The sequence below is a fragment of the Lissotriton helveticus genome, chromosome 4_1 (genome assembly GCF_964261635.1).
Source record: "Lissotriton helveticus chromosome 4_1, aLisHel1.1, whole genome shotgun sequence".
In the NCBI taxonomy this organism is placed as follows: Eukaryota; Metazoa; Chordata; class Amphibia; order Caudata; family Salamandridae; genus Lissotriton; species Lissotriton helveticus.
In genome coordinates, this window is record NC_136063.1 from 421,620,311 (window position 1) to 421,645,979 (window position 25,669).

The window sequence follows — 25,669 nt, forward strand, 5'->3', positions numbered from 1 at the left end:
TGTGGACAATAAATTATGGAATATTTTAAATCCCTGGCACCCTCCCTCTATATGTCCTCCTCTGCTTCATTCAAGGGCACTGCTGGGGTGGGTTTGGGGGAGTGGGGGTTAGTTCTTTAAATGTTATTGGTTTAGAGCTTTATTGACTGCAAACCAAAAGGTGGTATCCTTCCATTCACAACAGTCTCTAAATATAAGCGATAGTTGGTTATACATTCGCTTACTCTTACTGCACCAATTGAAATATTTAAACTAACTCTCATGCAAAGAAATCAACAATAATTATGAATGAAACCTGATGTAATAAATTAGCCAGCTAATAAATAATTTTGCTAGCGAGTAATGAATGGAAGCCATAAGCTTCTAGTCACTCAAAAACATCTTTCCTATTCCCTGGAGTTGGGGCCAATATGTAGCACGAGGGTGAGACTACTTCACTAGCTCTAGCCGTGCCATCCATCAAGAACTCCTTCTGCGGTCCATCGGCAGCTCGAAGCACTGAGCAGGAAACTAAAGCTCTAATATAATTGAACACACCGAAGAATTCCCGGTTGTAGAAACATACGGGTAATTAAAAATATAGTGGCACATAAGGGCCCTTTTCGACACGCACACGACAGAACTCATAATCGAGCGTAGAGTCTTTATTAGTTCTTCAGTCATGTCTGCAGCTCATCGCACTGCCGATCGGTAAGCCCTGCCATTGTGCAGACGCCGCCATTACTCACGGGATTGTCCGGAGTTTACAATTCGTATTAAAGGTGAGAATTCCCAGGAGGGGCCCGTTTTTAACAAGTGGTTCTAAGTATAATTTGAACGCATTAATTTGAAACGGGTCTATTTGTTAAATTACAGAGCCAGCATCGTCTGAGCCCCCTATACTTCGGCCACCTTGTTGGCTTGAAATTTGATTCATCCATAGCACTATTAAGTGCCCAAAGGTTAGTACAGCATTTTTAAACGGTCATCAGGGAATACTCTATGGCGAAATACAGACACGACTAGATATGTTATTTTTTCACTATTCTTGCATTGATAGGTTTTTGAACCGTGGACAAGTTTCATAAATTGGTAAAAAGACATTACGAGTACACCAAATTGAGTCACGACAGGGGTGAGTTTGGATCGCCATCTCCATGCACGCGTGCATATCTGGCAGTTGACCGCATCCTTAGTTACTAACCCTCCAAAATTGTCATTCTTTATTACAATTAGGTCCCGGCTGGGATCTCTGTAAGTTGCTTTCATTCACCTTTATCACGGTGTCACTGTCCTAGTGTATACACAATTACCAGCAATTTGCAGGTATTTTAAACCCCCTTTTTTTCGAAATTATACTACTTCCCTAAAAGATGCGTTGGTCCATAGCTCTTAAAATCTTTATTTAAACTTCATTTTTCAGGTGCCCCATATACAGTCAGTCCTGAAGAGACCTTCTATCCATACAAGGTCGAAACGTCGTCGACAACTTGTAAAGAAGCAGACCGTTTTTTAAGTTGTCATTACTGGTCAACTTGAATATTAATTTTGAAATGAACCAATAGGTCGCTTCTTTTCTTTTCAAAAAACGAATTCACAATAGAATCCCTATGTTATTTTCCTTTTTTTGTATGAATTTTTGTAAATAAGTTGTGTTTTTTGTTTAAAATTATTCACTTGGGACACAAATTCACTGTTTTCAACTTGTATAAGTGTATATAAATGTGTATATTGTCTATATGTGTAAAATCAGTAATTAATTTGGCTGGTATTCAAATATATTCTTCCAGTGTATATACCACTTACTTGCCTTTCGTCTGTTTTCAAATCACCCACATTGCCATTGTGCAGCAATATTACCACATTATTTGAGTAGTTTTTCCACAGGAGCCATTGTTTTTGTAGAAATACCTTACCCAGGCTCCCAGTGAGTAGGGTTCCCCTGTTAAATTCCTAACTGTAAGAGCGGTGGCCACACCGCGAGGGATACATCCATACTTGGATAAACTGTCCCTTACCCTATAGACTTTAGGGTGTACTTTTCCTTTTTGGGTGATAGGATGTCAGCCAAGGAGGCGCCACTATACACGGAAGAATACATTGCCCAACTTACCAGTGGACCATCCCTATTCACAAACCAACCCACATGTACATCTAGCCCACGACAGCAGCTTCTTGAGAAAATAGAAAAGACAAAGAAAAAACACGCGAGGACAGAGCTTCATGCTCGGATGCTTAGTGACTATTTGAGGGCAGGAATAATTCCTCAGGGCCTACAGGTACGTAATGTACTGGGGATCTTCAGAGAGGATCCAAAGTTTAAAGGAGGGTTTTGCAATATATCTATCACGTGTTCTCGCCATTGGATGGTGTTAGGGGTGGAAACTGCTCTTGAACACTCAAAACTAGAATTAATAGAAATAGAAAACCTAGAAAAAGAACTATTAGGTCAGGACGGAATGGAATAGAGGAAGCCAAAACATTACTGGATAAAGTAAATAAAACCATAGGGGAGTTTAATACCTTTGAAACTAAGAAGAAAGCTGACAAAGTGACTAAAGATATTAAAGCATATTCTAAGGAAAGGGCTTACCCATACTTGAAGGAAGACTATTATACTACCAAGGGGGACAGAATAGACAGAATACCTGGGGTAGATTCAGAAGAAACCAACCCATCACCTTCTCTGAGTCCTCCGGAGGATCTAGTGATTCGGACGCTCAGGCTGGACCCAGCCGACAGGATAACCATCAAGTTCAGCCTTTTTTAGACAGGGGAGGCAAGAGAAAGGGCAAAACATGGTTCCAACCCCCGGGGGAGCGACAGACTCGCAACAGGTATTATCAATGGGGTCCCCAACCATACTAAATGAAAGCATTCCAATCTTTAACCTGTCACAGCATATTCTATCGTCATCTGAGGTGTCCCTGTTGAGTAAAGGTTTGTCCTTTGTCATAACCGAACCCACAAACTTTTTTAATCTAAAGACTGAAATTCATCAGTTTTTCAGAAAGGTGAGACTGAAATTCTTTTTCTTAGGGAAAGAAGAAATCAGTCAGGATTCAGCTACTAATCTTAGACCACCCTCATTGTTTTATCCCACTAACGGCATGGTGCCTTCTGAAGTGATTGTTTTCGAGCGAATGGTACTATCAGGAATAGAAGCCATGAAAAGAGAACGTAAATACATTCCCTATAACATTTCCCTTGACGAGCGCAATGCCCTGGATACCCTTAAACAAGATCAGTCTATCATCCTAAAACCGGCGGATAAAGGGGGAGGGATAGTCATACAGTCAAGGGCTGACTATGATAGTGAAATAATGACACAGATCTCACAAGAAAAACATTATAAAAGACTGAATGGGGACCCAGCAGCCAATATTGCAGCTAAGATTCTAGAAATTACCACTGAAGGTTTAAATCTGGGATATGTCAGTAAAAAAGAATTTGATTACCTAAATTCAAAACATCCCAGAACACCTGTACTATATACAATCCCGAAAATTCATAAAAGTACCACAAATCCACCAGGGCGTCCAATTCTGTCTGGGTGCGGTTCAATTTTAGAACCAGTAGGTAAATATATTGATTTTTTCATAAGGGATTTTGTGCCAAAACAGGACTCGTATGTACGTGATTCCATGCATCTGATCAATCTTGTAGAAGGTAGACCATATGATGTGAATAATGAATGGCTAGCCACCCTAGATATAACATCTCTTTATACAAACATACCACAAAGAGAGTGTATGCAAGTCATCAAAGATGTTTTAGACACTAGACCTAGACCCATGCAGGTCCCTACATCTTTCATCATACAGCTGCTAAATGTAGCACTAACTCAGAATTATTTTGTGTCAAACAATATATTTTATCAACAGTGCTCCGGGACAAGTATGGGGGCCATTTTTGCTCCAAATTTGGCAAATATTTACATGGATCATGTGGAACACCAGTACGTTATGAGCCCTATCAACTTATACCGTCCCAACATTCAATGTTGGAGACTGTATATAGATGATATCTTTATGATTTGGGCAGGTAACATTGAAGAGTTTAGATTATTCGTGACATATCTAAACACAATTCAACCCCACTTGAAATTTACTGCAAACATTGACAAGTTGAATATCCCCTCCTTAGATCTAACCATACAACAAGATGAAGGTATTTTATATACATCACTACATAGGAAACCAACTGAACGAAATACTCTCCTCACATATCACAGTCATCATCCGAGAGCACTAAAAGATGGACTACCGTATGGCCAGTTTTTAAGACTGCGTCGCAATTGTTACAAGAAACAGGACTATATGAGAGAAGCAGAGATTTTAAAAAACAAACTGTTGAGCAGAGGATACCCTAGAAAATTACTAAAAAACTCAATGAAAAGGGCGTGGTTTTGTCCAAGAGATAGCCTATTGAGTCCAAAAGAAAAGAAGAAGCAGGACAAATTAATTTGTGTAACCACTTTTGGAATACATACCAATAAAGTTCGTAAATTAATTAACAAGAACTGGAAGATAATTTCCAATATTGAACCTAACATTGGGGCTCCAATGTTTGCGTACAAGAGAGGCAAAAACATAAAAGATCATTTAATTAGGTCTTCCTTGGAGGAAACCAGAAACAGCACAGGGACACAACAGACATTATGGGAACTTCCAAGTGTATGTGGCAACTATAAATGTGGCAATTGTGTTGCATGTGCATTTACTATTAACACGAAAACCTTTGAACTAAAAAATGCAAAATATAACCTGGACTTCTTTGCAAATTGTAACACTAAAAATGTAGTGTATTGCATTGTATGTCCTTGTGGATTGCCCTACATTGGACAGACCCAACAGGCGATTAAGGCACGCATAGGGCAGCATCGGAGCAGAATTAGGAACTCTGTCCTGAATGCTCCTTTGGTGCAACATTATGAAGAAAAATCACACACGGCAGACCAATTAACATGGCAAGTCATTGATAAGGCACAGGTTCCAATAAGAGGAGGGGACTTGTCTCAGATACTCCAAAGATTAGAGTGTCGATGGATAGATCGCGTTAACTCGATAGAGGAGGGATTAAATTCGGCGGAGGAGTGGCGTGGTTTCGTCACCTCATTGAATGGTTGACATCCTTATCTTCTTCATATCTGCCTTAGACAGTCTGTTTCTGTTAGACAATTGAGATAACATCTCTTGTTGAAATGCTTGAATAATCATATGTATTTGGTTATGTATATGTGTAATGCATGATAAGAACCTTGTAAATGCCTTAAGATGCTGTTCCTGAGTTGAGTGTACTGATTGCAGCTGCCCATATAGAAATTGTTACTCATCGAGCATTGTTGATGCTTGGCTGTAACTAATTATTTATGGTCTAACACAAAAATAAGTTTTTCCCGGTATGCATAAGTACAGACTGTTTGCTCGCTCTGTCTCTCTAATATTATTCTGGCAATGTTCATGGTCAGCGGTCCAAGTAGCTCACAGGACTAACGCTGTCTGACTTTTATACATCATTGGAACAATGATACACAGGTTCGATTCCTCCAAGCGCCACTTTTTAGTAGTTGTACTACTATAGAGAATTTTTTGAAAGCTCTAATATAATTGAACACACCGAAGAATTCCCGGTTGTAGAAACATACGGGTAATTAAAAATATAGTGGCACATAAGGGCCCTTTTCGACACGCACACGACAGAACTCATAATCGAGCGTAGAGTCTTTATTAGTTCTTCAGTCATGTCTGCAGCTCATCGCACTGCCGATCGGTAAGCCCTGCCATTGTGCAGACGCCGCCATTACTCACGGGATTGTCCGGAGTTTACAATTCGTATTAAAGGTGAGAATTCCCAGTAGGGGCCCGTTTTTAACAAGTGGTTCTAAGTATAATTTGAACGCATTAATTTGAAACGGGTCTATTTGTTAAATTACAGAGCCAGCATCGTCTGAGCCCCCTATACTTCGGCCACCTTGTTGGCTTGAAATTTGATTCATCCATAGCACTATTAAGTGCCCAAAGGTTAGTACAGCATTTTTAAACGGTCATCAGGGAATACTCTATGGCGAAATACAGACACGACTAGATATGTTATTTTTTCACTATTCTTGCATTGATAGGTTTTTGAACCGTGGACAAGTTTCATAAATTGGTAAAAAGACATTACGAGTACACCAAATTGAGTCACGACAGGGGTGAGTTTGGATCTCCATCTCCATGCACGCGTGCATATCTGGCAGTTGACCGCATCCTTAGTTACTAACCCTCCAAAATTGTCATTCTTTATTACAATTAGGTCCCGGCTGGGATCTCTGTAAGTTGCTTTCATTCACCTTTATCACGGTGTCACTGTCCTAGTGTATACACAATTACCAGCAATTTGCAGGTATTTTAAACCCCCTTTTTTTCGAAATTATACTACTTCCCTAAAAGATGCGTTGGTCCATAGCTCTTAAAATCTTTATTTAAACTTCATTTTTCAGGTGCCCCATATACAGTCAGTCCTGAAGAGACCTTCTATCCATACAAGGTCGAAACGCCGTCGACAACTTGTAAAGAAGCAGACCGTTTTTAGGTCGAGCCTGTCCCATTCCGCAGGAATGGATAGGATCGAATTCATGTCGGCAAAATCCTCTTCAAACTAAGGGGTTTCAGCCCGGCGTTTTCTTGCAGTTCACGTGAACATGCACGAGCATTCACGGCCAGGGCTTCTCCTCCCCTAGCAGCACTCCTCCCACACCAGCAACTCCCCCCTCCCACACCAGCACCTCCCCTCTCTCTCCCCGCAAACACAGCCTTGCCGTAGCAGCACTCCTCCCACACCAGCACCTCCCCCCTCCCACACCAGCACCTCCCCTCTCTCTCCCCGCAAACACAGCCTTTCCTTTCATTTCTCCTCCCCCTCCCCAGCCCGTAGCAGCACTCCTCCTGGACATTGAGATCAGAGTATACACCAGGCATTCCGCAGATGGACCTACATCTCACGCCACTGCTGGTCTTACACCCTGCATATTGTCCCACATTTCACCCGACATATCAGCCTCTCTCATACTACCTCACCCCGCTGCTGCCCCAGTGACTGTGGGATCTTACACCAGCACATCAAGCCAGTCTCACCTCACAGATCCACTACCCCACCTCACCGCACAGCACAGCACACCCGTCAAACCTGCAGCTCACCCGTCAAACCTGTAGCTCACCCGTCAAACCTGTAGCTCACCCGTCAAACCTACAGCTCACTCGTCAAACCTACAGCTCACCCGTCAAACCTGCAGCTCACCCGTCAAACCTGCAGCTCACCCGTCAAACCTACAGCTCACTCGTCAAACCTACAGCTCACCCGTCAAACCTGCAGCTCACCCGTCAAACCTGCAGCTCACCCGTCAAACCTGCAGCTCACCCGTCAAACTTACAGCTCACCCGTCAAACCTACAGCTCACTCGTCAAACCTACAGCTCACCCGTCAAACCTGCAGCTCACCCGTCAAACCTGCAGCTCACCCGTCAAACTTACAGCTCACCCGTCAAACCTACAGCTCACCCGTCAAACCTACAGCTCACCCGTCAAACCTGTAGCTCACCTTACACTTCGAAACCCAGAGACCAATCTGTGCTCTCTCACCTATGAGCTGCCGAACTCGCCGATCACATCTAACCCACAGCTCACTCACCCGTAGCCCACCCCACACATCATCTCGAAACACAACTCACCCACCCGACCTAGACACAGCTCATTCCGCACCACGTCTCTCACACTTAACCCACAGGCCTCATACACTACGCAAGTCACCTTAAAAGCCACATATAATCCCTCTCTCCGCGTAGGGGCGTAGCTATTATCCGTGCAGAAGGTGCAGTGGCACCATGGCCTTAGGACGGGGAAAGGCCGATGCATGGCCGCACACCTCAAGTCACGCACTGCGCTCTCCGCATTTCCCGCCAGAGCCCGGCGTCACGCAAGCGGTGCCTGGATGCTCTGTCACTTCCCGCAGTAACATTAAAGCACAGATGCTGGTAAGCATCAGTAGGGGAGACCCCGGCCTGCGAGGACCCAGGAGCAAAGGCGCGTTAATATCAGGCGCCGTTTGTTTATCTTGAGCAGACAACTGGCGGCGTTTCATTTCTGGAGGTCCCTTTCTAATAAAGATAAGCAGCAGATGGGGCATACATCAGCCCCGTCACTGGGATGCGCAGTTTACAGCCTCTACCGGGCACTATAATTACCGCCGCTCCTTTCCCACCAGGAGCAGACGTGCACATTATGTATGCCAGGGTTTAAACTGAGTCCCCTGTGTCCTTCCATGCCCTTCAGTGCTCTGTGGGGGTGGGGTGGCCATACAAACGGCCCTAATATGTTCAGCCCATTGCCAGTGTTGTCCAATGGTTGTTGCAAATGCTGGCATCTCTTCATATTGTTTCATTTGCCATTCATTCTTAATTCAGTTCACAAACTACCGCTCCAATGATAGGGGCTTATTTATAAGTCGCTTGCGCCGCTGGTATGTCACACGGGGCTTGTGAATAAGCCCCATAGTACGGAGAGCGAGCCGAAGAGAGGTTATGGCCTTCCAGCCAGAGATGCCGACATTGGATCGGCGGAACCAGGTTCGAGCCTGTCCTTGGTCAGCTTTCAGTCAGTGATTCTGGGCATATCGCTTAATATCCCCGTGCCTACTTAGAAATGAATGTGTCCTTGTGTAAGGTAACTTAGTGCGTATGTAAAGCGCTCCAATACGTTCGCCCTATATAAATCTGCAGAAAAAAATCAATTAAAAAAAAATTGTGACATCTGCTATTTACTGTGCCTAGAAACAGTAGACTTGTTTTATGAGGTATTCAATGAAGAAAAAAAAGGTTCGCGATAGCCACGATGCTTTCCTGAAGTCTATCTCTTGCTGCGTTTTCAATGTTGACAGATTACACCTATTGCCAAAAAAAGCCACGGCTGGGGTGAAGCACATGAAAAACAAGCATTGGCATTGCCAATAGGTCTCGCTTGTGGGACCTTATAAGTATTTAGTTACAAGGATATTGTGCTGCAAAACAAAATACTTATAAGGTCCCACAAGCGAGACCTATTGGCTATGGCTACCACGTGTTCAAACATGAACGCGCATCAGCCTCCCTCCATTTGCCGCACAGCACATCAAAGGGCTTCGCCCAGCGTGCGCTCTGCGGCTTCTCGGCTTCTCCTCCCCTAACTTCCTTGCATTTCTCCTCCCCCTCCCCAGCCAGCTTCCCCCAGGCCGTGTTTCCTCATCCCTTGCACCCCCTCCTCCTTCAGCTTATCACATTCTTCAAACTAAAAATGCGTCCCCGCTTTTAGCATGCAGGGGCCTAAAGTGATTGCATTAACCAAACTAGTTTTCCTACCCAATTTTTTTTCCCGACAGATAAAGGTAAGTTGCATTTATATTTTCCATTTAAGGTATGTGCGTTGTATTGTGTATGTCTGTACGTAAACATCTACCAAAATCCCCCAGGATCAGAGTTCACTTACTTTTATTTATGCACTTTGACTGCTGCCCAGATCAGTGATGAGTGCTTGGCAAAGAATAAATAGTAATAATAAAATACATTTTCATGCAGATTTTAATAATGCTAATCAGTAAGTGGCCACATCAAAGGCTCTGTGCCACTTTCACCCACACAGCAACACTTACAGACACGCAACGCCACTCACACCCACGCAAGCCCGCTATCATCCACGCAACACCACACTCACCCACGCAACGCCGCTCACCCAAACAACACCACTCACACACACAACGCAACTCATCCACGCAACCCCACTCATCCACGCAACCCCACTCATCGACGCAACGCCACTCACACACGCAACGCCACTCACACACGCAACGCCACTCACACACGCAACGCCGCTCACACACGCAACGCCGCTCACACACGCAACGCCGCTCACACACGCAACGCCGCTCACACACGCAACGTCGCTCACACACGCAACGCCGCTCACACACGCAACGCCGCTCACACACGCAACGCCACTCACACACGCAACGCCACTCACACACGCAACGCCACTCACACACGCAACGCCACTCACACACGCAACGCCACTCACACACGCAACGCCACTCACACACGCAATGCCACTCACACATGCAACGCCACTCACACGCAACGCCACTCACAAACGCAACGCAACTCATCATATTGTGCTGCAAAACTAAATACTTATAAGGTCCCACAAGCGAGACCTATTGGCTATGCCAATGCTTGTTTAAGTTGTCATTACTGGTCAACTTGAATATTAATTTTGAAATGAACCAATAGGTCGCTTCTTTTCTTTTCAAAAAACGAATTCACAATAGAATCCCTATGTTATTTTCCTTTTTTTGTATGAATTTTTGTAAATAAGTTGTGTTTTTTGTTTAAAATTATTCACTTGGGACACAAATTCACTGTTTTCAACTTTTATAAGTGTATATAAATGTGTATATTGTCCATATGTGTAAAATCAGTAATTAATTTGGCTGGTATTCAAATATATTCTTCCAGTGTATATACCACTTACTTGCCTTTCGTCTGTTTTCAAATCACCCACATTGCCATTGTGCAGCAATATTACCATATTATTTGAGTAGTTTTTCCACAGGAGCCATTGTTTTTGTAGAAATACCTTACCCAGGCTCCCAGTGAGTAGGGTTCCCCTGTTAAATTCCTAACAGGAAACTAAAGGTGGCATTGCTGAAGAACAAATCTAGGTCTCAACACTAATTTTTATGGTAGAGTGTGCTTTCCAGTGGTCACAGGCACAATGATCCAATACCCTTGTATAAAAAGTTCTAGATCAGGGGCCAGTCATTTAGCCCTAGTGTACTGCAGGGGTCGAGGCACAACAACCCCCAGAAATTGACTAAGGGTGACATGCTCTATACAACTTAAAACACAAATAAAAAAAATCACAGGAACATTTTCCGCACATATTCTAGGTGCAAAATACTTTTATAGAAAGCTTTATAGTTCTAACAGAAAACGTCACTCTGGCATTTCCACCTGAAAGCAACAGCAATCATGAAGTTAAACTTAGTATGTTTCCTTTTAGTATGGTCTAACCTAAAAGAGGCATATAAAAATACAATATTTTAGGAAAATTATGACATTCTGCCTCTACCTCCGCAAAACTGGAAATGAAACCTTGGAAAGTAAGGGGAACAGAAGTCCCTTCAAAACATAGGGCCTCATTATGATGCCAGTGACAGAATGTTGGTGGTGGTCCCACCGAAAGACAGCTCTTAGGCCCGACCATTGCATTATGATGCACAGATGGGTCTTGAACCAGAAGCAGACTTTTTCTAGTTGGGTCTGGGGACTCTGTGGGTAAATGCATCCCAAGCAAAGATTGGTGTTTGTCTCCCTGGTCACAGGGCCTCCCCAAGCCTTTCGTCCTCTCCAGATCTATAAAATGAGTACCATCGACATGGGTTACAATAAACCTCTATTATCTATTACTTGCACAAACAGACCACCTCTCACGGAAAACGAGTTCTCTAAACAAGGCTGTGTATTAAACTATGTCATCCAGGTACCTCTGACTAGAATGAACTGGAGGGTGACATTTGGTTGGGATTCATTGACCAGGTAAAGTATCCTTCGGATGGCATGCCCCCGTGAATGTTTTGGTGCAGACAGAAACGCTGTGTGATGCACTTACCGGTGCAGTGTGTGTAGCCATAAGGGGACTGAGGGCTAAATGGGATACTTCCTCAGAGAAGTGAGCCGAATGTGAGTAGGAACGCATGCCTCAAGCTAGACTCAAAAAGTATTTTCACTTTACTTTGTGCGAGTCGTAAGATAGAACCAACCTGCGTACACTGATACTGATGCTGTGTCATGGTCTGCCCAGGGACCCAAGGCCCTCAATTTCCTAAGGTGGAACACAATGTTCACTGTAACACCCTCCTAGGATGTTTATTTGGTAAATTAACCACTGTAAAGTTTGGATGGGATGTTTTTTTTAATGTTTGTCTTACTTGAATGTCTTAATAAAAATATTTTTTTAACTGCTCTGACCTGCCTAGCAGGCTCTATGGTATACAAGTTTCCCCGACTGCGGGCCTTCAGGTGAGCTGCTCCATATGATCCAACTGGTCACAAAAGTCTCATTTTTAAGACCCTCTAGACTGAAGGAGTCTCTGAAAGATGCCAGGCAAGAGCAGGTGCAAAATCAGTGGCAGCCGTTTCAAGCAAGGACCTCCGGGCTCATATGGGGGTTGACTAGCTAGCTGTCTGGGGAGGAAAGACATAAGCAAACAGGTGCCTGGAAAATCCATCTTTGGCCTTTTCCCGACTCTTTTCTGCAGGTGAGTGCAATTTAAATGCCCAGACCATTTAGCGATCTTTCCGTGGAGGTTAGAAAGCATGTATGGTTTACGGATGGTTCAGCCAGGTATGTTGGAGCAAAGAGGCAATGGAAAGTGGTGTCATACAATCCTGTTACCCAAAAATTGTTGAGTACGACTGGTGACGGAAAAAGCAGTCAATTTGCAGAACTTAAACAGGTTTCACTTCTGTCAACACTATCAACCCCTATTTGTAGAAACTGGGCATAAACAACTCTAAGGAGGTAAATAGTATGTTTAAGCAAGCTAAAAAAACATGAATACCCAACCAGCAATTCCCTTAGCATGAGTGCATATACCTACCTGTTTTAAGTTAAGTCCCCAGTGCTGGCTCTAGGAGCCCAGTACTGGATTACAAAAGTAACGCGGTCGTACTTTACCTGCAACCTGAATGTTATCCCATTGGATAACATTGGCAGCTTTTCATTGAAAAGTTTTTAAGTGTGAACTTTTTAAAACAGCTTTATATTCATGAACATTCATTACAGTAACTAAAACGTTTTTGCTAAGCTGGTTTCAGCTTAGACCCCGGGACTGAATCTAGGATCTAGTACTGGAACTACTAAAGTAATCTGTATTGAAATCATGATAATCCATTGAAACTCAATGCTAAAGTCTGTTTAGAGCTGTGTTGGCTACTGCAACCCCTCTATATATATTATGTTCACAAACTTCATTGCTTCCTTGCAAAGTAATTACACGAGAGTACTCATATTGAGAAAAGTTTCCTTCCTCTCCCTCAAATTGTAAAGCGCTCTGATATCCTTCGGGATCAAGTTTGCGCTATATGGAAGGACACAATTGTAAAGCGCTCTGATATCCTTCGGGATCAAGTTTGCGTTATATAAAACTTTATAAATAAAATAAATAAATAAAACAGCTCAAAGATGTGGGCATTCACTGCCAAAGGAAAGAAAGTGCCCACTGCTTTATTAGTGGTCTGATGGGGATGGATATTAAAAGCAAAACTAATTAATAAACGAAAACATTTAAACATATTAAAAAGCGAAAGTGCTGGTCGAGTATCAAGTATATTCTCTTATGGCAATATCTTTTATTGACATTCACAACATAAAATACTTATCAGCTCTTCAGAATTGATTAAACCAGCGCAAATGTGTTCTGTTCACACTTAGCTAAATAAACGAATTATATAGCTTTCATAATCAATAACATAGGGTACAAACTTGTGAAAGATGGTTTACACAATCGAGTTCTCAATATGCAAGGACTGTGACGTTGTAGTACCATTAACATGGGGCAGAAGCGCATATGGGTTATTTGCACGTGACACACGTGAGGATAAAAAAAGTGTTTACAAAAATGTGCGATCATCCAGAGTGGAGCTTTTTCACTGATTATTACTGGTAGGTTTCACTAAATCATGCAAGCATATTAGCAATTAATAAGAGGGTAAAGGACAGCTTTTATGGGCCGAGGAGACTGTCCAGGAGTAGCACATTTTTGGGAAGAATATTCCAACAGTTGGATGTCAGGGCCCGTGTACAACAGATAAGGCAATCTGACCCTGTTTGCTCCACGCATACCTTTAAACAGGTGCGTCGGGCTCAAACAGGCATATTCTGCCCCATTACAATGAATGCACTGCTGCCTGCCCTTTAAAAAGGAGAGACAGATCTGCTAGCTGGAAGGTGCAGTGAGTGACAGCACCTGCCTGCAGGGGGATGTTTAGGGGTTCCAAGGGACCCCTTTCCGTCCTCCAGAGGGCCGGTTTAATGACGCGCACGGACAGTGTGCCACCATTTTGTGTGCACCTCATAGAGGCCCATTTGCGTATGCACGTGCGTCATATGTCTACAAGCAAGTGAGAAAACGCTCTCTAAAGATAGCCCTGGGGCTATATATGCGCCAGCGCTCTCAATATTACAGAGGCTGCATAAGCATCTGCAACCGCTTTTGTAATACCACTGTGATTCAGGGGTGCACAAAGCGGGGGCACATGCCTATTGCGCCCATGGGCACTATGTGTAATATGGCCCCTGGCGGGAAAAGCAGCATCCACCAAAGCAGGACAGACAGACAGAGGAAGGGCCAGAAGTCTAGCTGAGGATGATCTAGTTTACAGCGAAAGAAGTTAAATTGCAAGTAGAGAAGGATAATCTTATGAAATAAGCAATGGACAAGACAAAGGGATTTAAAGATGAACCGCTTGGAAATAGGAAGCCAATGAGGAGTAACAATTAAACAAGAGATGAGAGCATGTCGAATTGGAGTGAAAATGAGAAACACAGCACCATACTGAATTCTCTGAGCTGCGCTTTGAGATGAACAGCGTTAATGCATATGTATTGCATTTCTATACTTACACAGGGAGATGCTGATGAGAGTTCAGAACGATATTAAATCTTGTGGACCACCACAAGGACCACTCAGGATCAGGACTGATGCCTTGGTTGACGACATACTCAGGCATGGCAGTGAGAGATGCATCAAAGACTAACTAGTGCTCATTTGTGATGAGCAAAGATGCACACTAATGTGCATTTCCACATTTCGCCTGGTACATCAAGGAATGCAAATAACTGCATTCTTCGTGAGAAACACGCTGAAAATGCTTCTGTGGCTAACATCTGGGAACTAATAAATGGAGTTTCTCTGGGAAATGATTTATTCTACTCTGCCATATAAAATCTGTAAATCAAGCCATTGCTGTATAGACAAGGAATTTATTTTAAAGTTTCTTAATTCAAAATGTGTGTTCATTTTTCTAACTACAATTTAAGATACTAGACTAGCGAAATATATGGAAATGTTTAGAGATGTAGTGGTCACCACACACAAAATGTGTAAATGCACCAACAGTTTTACTAAAAAAAAGAAACGACAGTTAGTAAAACAGCTCACTATATCTCCACTCTAACATTCTCTGCTTTGAAGATCTGTGCTGTAGAAAATGTCTCAAGTAGGAATATTAAGAAAGCCGTGTTAATAACATGTACAGACATTTTTCTGATTTTCTTTCATTTTACAGTTTATATTGACCTTACACTGTGTTCAATAATATTATAAAAATAACATGTTGGTTGGTGAAATACCTATATTGAAATAACCAAGAATAAAATGTACTTTCCAAGAATGTTTTACACCAACCTTAATCAAATGGACAAATGTTTTAAAACTGGAATTAGTATTTAAAGAACGGATATTGAATATTCCTCAAACTCTTGATGATGAGGTCCTTGTTTGACTAAATGGTGTTAGGATCATGAGGCTGAGCTATGACGTCTCTCATTCTCTCAGCTAAATGGAAAGGCATTTCACAACTGGCCACAGGCTACGAAAAGTACCACGTTTTACTGCAACTAATTAACTTCAATGGAACATGTTGGTAAATTGTTTTTGGGGGGGCGGAGGATCAAATATGTCCATGTTTGCTGCGACTGGATATTGGTATTACAAAGTCTGAGCTCCTTAAATAGCCATTCTCATTACAAGGAGAGGTTAATTACACTGCCGCCTGGTCATTTATCCGACAATATATCGTTTACAGGCATTTTCGTTTGATCAAACAACTGATGGATGATGCCTTGTACTGCACTCAATCTTTCTGGCATCAACTGCTGCAATTGTCATTTGCTCCACTCAATGTTCATGAGGTTGCTGATGTTATGCTAACCAAGATCTCTGCAAGGCACACATTTGAAGAATAAGTTTTTCGGAAATATATGCACAATAATCCACCTATAAACTTGTTAAAGTGAAATGTGAATAGATGGGTCACAGTTCGAATTTTATTATACAAGTAGCATGTTACATAAAAAATTGAACTGAGAAAAGGCAACAAATTGACATCGCCGCGTTTTTACAATCAAAAAATAATTCAAACTCTTGCAAACAATGGCATGATCTAAACTTGCTAACAACGTTATCATGAAGAACTTCTGAATGATATCCTAAAAGTTAACGGTGTAATTCTGGAATACCTGGTTTTAGTCCGCTGTACGGCTCGTACTCATGCTCCAGGCCACACACTATGATTTTCATGATCCTGTGGACTGCGCTACTGTCCAACCGGAGATCGATGGGACCCACAATGAGGCGCTTCGTGGACATCTCCTGGATGCTGCCCAACTCTTCACTCCTGCCCATGGACAGATCCTGCTGATTTATAGAACCTGAAAAAGGGGTTGAAGAACCGCACGTTAAATAGTATCTCTAGAACATACCATTAAGCGCATGGACTTTTTTACAGTAGTTTCTACAGAACATTTGCTGACATTTTACCTAAAAATTTTACATTACTAAAAAAATGAAATTAATGAAATAAAAAACCACTGGGGCAATATTTTACGTCGTAAAAATACCAATCTAATTTTTTTGTCCTGAATAATCGGCACGATAATTTCTGTCATCCCAAGAAAATCTATGTCTGTATAATTTTTCGCAGAAGATTTGAATGGGCCCACCAGAAAGCCGGAAGGCTAAAACCTGTACGCCGGGAACATCTTGGACAGGCACGTAAGAGCAACTGTGCTAAAAAAAAAAGTACTGGTAAAGCTGAAGCTGGCAGGTGGACATGGTGGTCAGCTTCTGCTGTCAAATTTGATGTTACCAGGAGCCACATTTATCCTTCGGAAATTGAAAAATGCATTTTTCAATCAAGAAATGGTGGTTAAAGCTAGAAGACTGGAGGATTTTTTTTCAGGAGGCAGAGCATATTTTCATAACATAGTGCACTTTGGGCAAAGGCAGATTAAAAGTGCAAATTAAATACAAACAAAAAACACTTTCCCCATAGTTGTTCTGTGATATGTTATCGTTTTCAAGCGGAATACATTGATATACTCACCAGTGTTTATGTGCGCGCTTACACACACACACTTTTTATTAAAATGCATACCCCCCCTCAACTGAGGGTAAAACTACCTGGCCTGGTATGCAAATGTAAATATTGCCGGGGGGAGGAGTGCCCAGCGGTGGCCTAATAAATCTTCTCATTCCTTAGTACAGAATGAAGCCAAATTGGTGGAAACTATTGTAGTTACTTTTATGGGCAGACTCCGGATATTTCCTCATGCTGCTGGAAACGAGAAGAAAATGCCATTGTGTTCGTCGATAGTTGTTTCTTGCAAACAGCAGCTGTTTCAGTTCCGCTGGGTTTTATTATATTTTAACGTTCCCCGCAAGAAATGTATGGGATTTATATGAAACTCCGGTGTCCTTGGAAAAATCAATAAAAATATCCAACAGCGAGGAATTGTACCAAAGAATGCAATGCCCGGAGCGACCCGCTCTATTGCGGCACGGCGCTCATTTCCTATCTTGAGGAAATAAATGCACAGAGCACGGGTACCGCCTCATACATGTGGTACACAGCAGAACACGTCTCAATACATGTAACGCTACCAAAGAGAGGCATGATCTTAACAAGATATATACAATATATCTGGGAAAAGTAACCCCTGCTGTACACTACACACAGATTGCGAGTCACCTGGGGGTTAAGTACCCAAACAGAGGCTAAAGCCGAAAACAAAGTTGTCTTAAAAGAGCATGGACCTCCGATGGAGATTACAATATCCGTTAAAGGGAGGTCACACAATTACCCTTCGCCTAAAAAGTTAAAATCCTCAGTATTTTGCTCCTTCGTTTGAAACAGACAGTATGGTTGCATGCAGAATAAATGCAGAATCTGCAGCGCAAACAAATCACATCAATTTGCAGCTAATGATTTCTTACAGAAACAGAATATAAGTTGCGCAAAAATGTCTGTAGTTCAGAATGTGTGGTACATGCTGAGTGGAGACATTCTAACTTTCGAGTTTTGACCTGCAAAAAACACAAACATACTTTCATCATACATTCTACGGAATGTTCATTTTCAGGGGAAAATAGTTCTGTAGACCTAAAAAGCTCTCTTTAATTGTTTATACAGCAACTGTAGTTATGTTACACGGCCTGCCTTGCACAGTATGCTAGATCTGGCAGCAGCACTGTTAAATCAAAACTCATCTATAATACATTTTTACAGTAGAGTGGGCAAATAGTGATGTCACAACTAGACAACAATAAGAAAATGAGAGGTTGTTTCTATACATATATTGCAGGCTCCCACGCATTACATGCATTTACTCCATACGGCGGAATATCTTATATTTGCATAAATAAAAATGTGATAATTCTGAAAACACAAAAGTGATCAAAGCAAGTTACTAGCCATGGAAGCCTCTAGTGCAAAGTATAGCAAAGCACAGAAATGCATGGAACAAAAATATTTGAGTATATGAGTATTTGGCTGCTAAACTCAAGAGGGCTGGTCAGACAAAGAACCTCAGGAGCTCCAGCACCCTACTACTCATCCTTATGAAAATACGCAAAGAAAAAACTGAAGCACGGTCCCTTGCCGGAAACGCGCCCAAAATCTGGAACGCCATCCCAATCGATATCCGGACTATCTCATCCTTCACAAAATTTAAAAAACACCTAAAAGCCCTTTTCGTCAACCGCTCCCTCCAGAATGGATAGCCGCCATCTAAACGCAAATCCCTGCTCGTCGTCTCTCCCGGACATTGTAGCTCTAAGACTTACCTCCTCCCTGCCATTGGACACCTAACTGCTCCTCCCCTCCACCTAAGTGGTTCCACCGCAAGGCAACGTGCACTCTACGAGGTTAACTCAGGACGCACGGACTACCACAATGCTGCTCAGCACACTTGGACTTTCCGAACCTATATGTAAAATACTTCTTACTGTATTAAACTTGGTCAAAAACTGTTGTGAAGTGCTCCGATACCCTCGTGTCAGGCTAGCGCTATATAAAACTCCTTAATAATAAAAGTGAGTTTAAAATTAACTAAGAAAAATATTCTGGTGAAAATGTTAGTTATTTATACAAAATGGAAGGAGGAGGAAGATTAGTGGATGGGAATCTGACCTTCCCCTTGGGCTAATCAGCTACCAAGAAAGGGATGCTAACCACAGAAAGCCTATTTTGTATAAACCATTTCCAACCACCCAAAAAAATAAAGAGGCGGAGTGTTTAACCTAGGAGAAAACCAGGTCAAAACCTTGATTTTATAAAAGGACTTTCACCGACACCGTTGCATGGTGGTTAGGCTCCGCTCTATGGCTCATCCTGCTTTTGTCAGGTCCATACTGACCCCAACACGCTGCCTGGATGTTGTTCATACTATGGGATGAGACTTTCATTACAAATACACTTTCCCAGACACACTATTGTAGTTTACATCATAACCACTGGAATTTGTTGTGCCTTATATATAAACATACACACACAAATTGCACAATAGGAGAGCTGTTACTTTGACCCCTGGGTTCATGCTCGTGAGACGCTGAACTGTCTAATTAAATAATTATGCATATCTCATAAACTACAATATTTGAAGAGATTTGCAGTGTTCACTGGGATAAAATACTACCTGCTCCTCCTTTTCTCAAACAATGATGGAACCTTTTTGGGCACTAGATGTCATCACAGTCACTAAACATCTGCACTGACACGCAGAAATGGGCTATACCGATAACTGCATACTACATATTGCCTTGTGCCTGGGATTCCAATTTCCATGTGTCTTGCAGTAAAGTATGGACAACCATTAACAAATCCCAAATATTCTGTAAGAGTTTCAAACGTCAAGAAGTCCATGGGGATATAAAAGTAACTGCCTAGCATACTCCTTCATGTTTATGCCGTCTTGTATATGGTCATTGCTATGCCTGTCTAAGCCCCACCCCCAAAACTTTTAGCCCATATGCGCCATACCTTTTCATAAGTGAACAAACAGTTGTGAGATATGCTGATATTGTTGATCAATTACTACTCTGGCAAATATTACAATCGTTTTAGAGTTAATTGGATGGAACAGCTTCTTCCAATTTCATCACTCTACTGTAGGGTTGTGGTATATCATCCAAGCCCATTTCTGAATTAGTTGTTAATTCACTGGCAGTCTCATCTGTTAATATTTCCTCTTTAGTTGTGCCACAGGTTGACTATGTTGAGGCTGTGCACATAAGTTGAATAAGAGGTGAGAGGGTGTCCAAGTAGTTTGATAAGATCTGGTCCACATGGAAAAACATACTGGATGATGTGGGGACAGCAGCGGGGAGGAGACGAATACATGAAGAAAATTAGAACATCGCAGTCGCATCAATTAATAAAGATGACTCGGTGAAAAGGGATCCCAGAAGAGTTCAAGTGTGTCACCGACAGTTCCATATCAATGTGGGAATATGGTTGTACCTGCAGACGTCAGAATAATATCATTTGACGGTGATTTCCTCCACCAGCGGTGCTGTTGGAAAAACCAATAAAAAGAGTTATGAAAAAAAAATGAAAAGCTTGAATAAGCCAACCCATGTGGCTTTCTGGAATGCTCCCTAAACATTTCCAGAATAGCAGACAAGCTTCACATGAGGTTGTAGCTTGTATGCTATGAAGAGCATTTCATCTTTGATGAACTCAGGCATCCTGGTTGCTCTGGCCTGCCTGACCTTGGAAGTGTTCCTTGATGTAGTCACTGCTTGTGGATCTGGTGTCACCTTCCGCATGTATCCTGCTGTTATTTTCTTTAATTACTGATTTGTGGGGCGGTCCAATTACAGTCCCTCTATGTACTGTACTTTAGAGACGAGGTGTATTCGGCTGTTTTTAGATATATGAACCAAGTTAAGCATTTGGGCATTACTCCTCCAGAAGTTACAATCCATGGTGTCAGACCAGTCCACTGAAACCAGAACAGCACCAATGTCATCCACTCATGGGGCTCCATCAGACGGTTGCACCCACCACACCTACTCCAGAGGACTGTAACCCATCAGTACCATGCTCACACCCATTCTGGATACCTACTTTTCTTCCACGAGCTACCTTGATGCTTGAAAACAGAGAACTTTCTTCCCATTGCTGAAGAAACCCTCTGAGGACCCTTTAACGCTCGCCAACTACAGACTGATCTACCTGTTACCATTCCTGGCCAAGGTCTTAGAGAAAATCATACTTATGAATGACTTGAGAATGTCTTGCAACCACTTTTTCTTACATGTACCGCAATCAGTTTTTCTCTCTGATCAATATAATTGTAACGTTCAGCACTCGCCATTTGTGCATGTCCGCAGGTATGAAGGATGGCTATGTGCGCCTGTGATGACAAGAATCAGTATTTTTTCTGTTTTTTTTAATTGTTTGAGAGCATTGCGCTCCTGTGCCGGCGCTTGTGATAACACATGAACCTACTGAGGTTAATACTGTCCAGGAGGGAATTGATGTTTCATCTGCAAACATGTGCTCCAGGAAACGTTCGAGGGGGCAAGCATGTAGCGACAGATAAAGGTTTTCCACATACAGACAGCCGCCATTGTAATTAAAGTGCCATCTCGGTACACTTCAAGCCTCAGGAGCCCTGTCAGAACGCCACACAGTGCACACAGACGAGGCTGGCAGCATTTTAAATTACAAGTGGACATTTACATGGACTCCACTTGAAGATTTTTTTTAGCAGTTTAATTTTTCAACAATTTTAAACCGGATTTTGACACGCTGCTTAGCCATGCTGTCAGCCTTGGGATTTTATTTCCAACAAGTTGAGCGAGTTCTCTTTTTTTTTTTTTTTTAATGCCCCTGGTATGAGGGAGGTTTGGAACAGATAAGCCATTAACTGGCAGAAGATGCTTATCAGGAAACCCAAACTCCGGAGACAGGAAACTTTCATCACCTTTTCCCGTATTTACAAGACCCTTTTCTCAAGCACGCCACCCTTCGTGTAAAAACGCCCGCCTCAGCGGCACCCCGGAAGTATGATGTATTTTGACCATAAAACGTTACGAAGCACTTGTCCAGGACAGATCAAATCACCGAAAAATGAAACGTGCGAGGCATGTCGCTCAATTTACAGTCACTTACCATTTTTACTGGCACTTTCTTAATTGCTACCTAGGTCTGTTAATTAAAAGTAAAGGAAAAAAAACAGAAGAAACCTTAAAAAATTAGATTTCTTACCAAGTTTGATGTATTAAATGTGTTGGTATTTTAAATGAATCCAGAGGCCCAGAAATGTGTCTCGATTTCAGCAAATCTAAAATTCCTTTCTATGTTTTGCTTGATTCGCAGAGGGCACGGGTGTATATTGTATAACGGTCTGTGGCTAGCCAAGACTGACAATATCCACCAAGTACTACACAATTTCATAGATTTTAGCCTAATACTTTAACTACTTATTTTAGGACTGTGAGGTCTGCAATAAGTAAATGGCATATTGTGGAAGTCACAATGCACCCACACATTATATCAAAGGGAGCATCACAAGATGTATTTTATTGCACTGGGCAGGCTTGATCCATTTTCAAACTGTTATGCTTAGTAATTAGGGAAGCAATTACACTGACTGTGGCAGTTCATTCAAATGTTCCTTTACCAACAATCAGGAAAAAGAGGGCAGATTAAACTTCATGGAAGGGCTACAAACATTTGATGCCACAATCAAAGACAATGGTGGTCTCCTGCCCCTCTTACTGCCTCCAGTGGAGAACTGAAACCGGCATGGGTGCTTTGGAGGGGATGAGCAGTCATTCCTGCAATGAAGTCGACAACCTTGATAACTATCAAGAATTAGTGTAAAATCTTACCAAAGGCCAGTGACCTCACATAACTGGAGGGATATACTGAAATCAGCTAACACATCCAAACACCAAGTGGAAACTCTATGGAAGGCATTGCTATGCTATTTCCTAGAGGCAATGGACAAATCAAAATACCAGACTCTATCAGTGATCATAGGGTGGATATCACAGAGTTAAGGAATACCTCACTTCTGGTTGCAGCAGAGCCCTTAACCATGAAATAGTGACCCACATATAGTTAAGAAACCAAAGGAGTCTTTCCAACTAATGTTGCACGTTTCCAAGTAAGATCTTGATAGGCGACGTCACAAGCCAGCTGTAAAACTTTTGGAATGCCTTACCATCCTCTTTTTTTTTTTTTAAACAAATTTTTATTGGGTTTGTGCAAACAACTTACAACCACGCACCAGACGTATATCTCCAACGCCATGGTGCGTATCAATACAGCTGCTATAGTAATCCACAATATCTATGCCCTATCCGTACATCACCCCCCACCCCCACTACCCTCACCCTCCCTTGTCAGTGTGCCCTCTATTATCTCTCCTGCAGTGCATTACAAATTTGCGTGGAATAGTGTGCGACTCCTCCTTGGTCTTCCTAATCCTGGCCCTCCAGCTGGTTGGGGGCCCAGAAACTGCCCAGAACATTGCGTGAGACCCAGTCCAACCTCCGCAAATTCTCAGCATAAGCATTCAGAACCTTGCCGGCTGTAGGTTGCGCAGGCCTAGCATGCCACATCCCCGGCTAGTGCCCCCACATTCTCCGCCCCAATCTCCCCCTCCTGGCTCGCCGGCGCTTCCACCTCACTACCCTCAGCAGCTTCCGACATCGATTGGAGGTCCACCACTAGCGCACTCCACGCCCTGGCCGTGTCTAGCGCTTTATCATTAGCGGCGCGTCTTACTAATTGTAACCTAAGAGTCCCTTCACTAGTCGCCCATTGCTAGAAACACCCCCGCCATCTCAGGAAGCTGGGGCCCCCCCTAGATTTCCAGTGCAGCGTGAGCTCCCTCTTGGCCAGGATTAACCCCAAGTCTAAAAATTTACTGGTAACCTTTGTAGCTGGGGTGTGTGGAAACCAGAGTAAGAGGCAAGCCCCCATGCTCGTGGCAACTTGGCGTCCTGTAACCTCATTCAAGCAAAACATAACATCAGCCCAGTACGTGCCAAGCCCCGCGCATGTCCAGAACATATGACCAAAGTCGGCACCCTCCGTGTTACAGCGAGGACACACCGAATGCGCCCCTCCGAATACCCGTTGGATTTTGATCGGCGTCCAATACGCCCTGTGTAGAGTGAAGTATTGGGCCAGCTGAAATCGAGCATTACGCGTGCCCTTCCAGGCCCTACGCACAAGCTGGGGCCAGGTCGTCTCCGGTATCTGTTGGCCGAGGTCGCCCTCCCAGCGCTCGCGCAACCTATCTAAGGGGGGGCGGTCCATCTAACGCCAGTCTCCTGTACAGGCAGGTGACAGCCTTGAAGGTGCCAGCGGCCATCACAATGTATTGGCAGCCCAACGATGTGGGGGGTTCCGCCAGGCCCATCCTCCAACGTTTCTGAATCCCAGATACTAGAGCCGCATGGAGCAAAAAGTCACCCCTCGGCAGATCAAAGGCCTCTTGTAGGACGTGAAACGGTAGCAAAGCACCATCCCTATATAAGTCCCCTATCATGTGGACCCCGCGGTCCTCCCATGTGGCCAGTGCCGACCAGTCCCCGCCATGCGGGAGGGCAGTACACATGCCCAAAGGGATCTCCGGTGCATAAGGGGTAGGAAATCCCGCCTGCTTCTGGCTGCACAGCCAGCATTGGCGAAGGGTGCGCTCCTCCAAAGTCAGCTGATCCAACCGGAGCCCCTGCTGGAGCACTATGAAGGACAGGACGTGTCGCTGTATAATTCTGCCCTGCGGGCCGTCTGGGCCCCTAAACTCCCGCGCCACAGCCTGCGTGAGCCACTGTAGCTGCGCCGCCAGATAATACCATTCAAAATCCGGCACCGCCAGGCCTCCTTCCTCTCGCGATCTAAGTAGGGTGTTCAAAGCTACACGCCTCCTGCCAGAGCCCCAGATGAACCCTATCACCAGCGACCGCAGCATCCGGAAGAAAGATAGCGGAATCCACACCGGCAGTGTGCGAAAAAAATAAAGCAAGTGCGGAAGGACCACCATCTTCAACAGCGCTATTCGTCCGGCCACAGACAGTGGAAGGGCACGCCAAAACCCCATACTGCCTCTAATGCCTCTCAGCGCTCTGCCCACATTCCCCTCATACAAGAGTGAGTGGATGTGGTAAATGTAGTCCCTGAGGTACGGTAGACACTCCGATTCCCAGCGTAATCCCTCAAGCTCCGCAGGCTGGGCACAGCGGGGGGTCAGAGGGAATAAACAGGTCTTGAACCAGTTAACACGTAGCCCCGACAGTTCTCCAAACTCTCGGAGCAAGTCCCGTGCACCCTGCACCGAAGTCTCCACATCAGCCAAGTACAGCAGAAGATCGTCGGCATATAAGGAAATATAGTGCGGGATGCCGCGCAGGACCCCCCCCTCATAGTACCGTCCTTGTCGAGCCCGTGCTGCCAGAGGCTCAATCGCCAAAGCGAAGAGGAGCGGGGATAAAGAGCAACCTGTCGGGTGCCTCTTTCCACCGAGCATGCCGCGGATATTGAGCGGCCCGTGCGGATCCTGGCAGTAGCGGAATCATACAGCAGCTGCGTCCAGCGGAC

At 43.5% G+C, this 25,669-nt stretch overlaps 1 protein-coding gene across 7 annotated transcripts in view; it reads right to left on the bottom strand.

The window, feature by feature from the left end:
- VPS13B (vacuolar protein sorting 13 homolog B) overlaps nt 1–25,669 on the bottom strand; it is a 3,181,000-nt gene that overhangs the window by 2,731,191 nt on the left and 424,140 nt on the right. For all 7 annotated transcript variants that reach the window (XM_078686964.1, XM_078686965.1, XM_078686963.1 and 4 more), the window contains exon 13: nt 16,290–16,481. In XM_078686964.1, the coding sequence (XP_078543090.1) occupies nt 16,290–16,481 (192 nt within the window). The remainder of the gene's footprint in view (nt 1–16,289; nt 16,482–25,669) is intronic.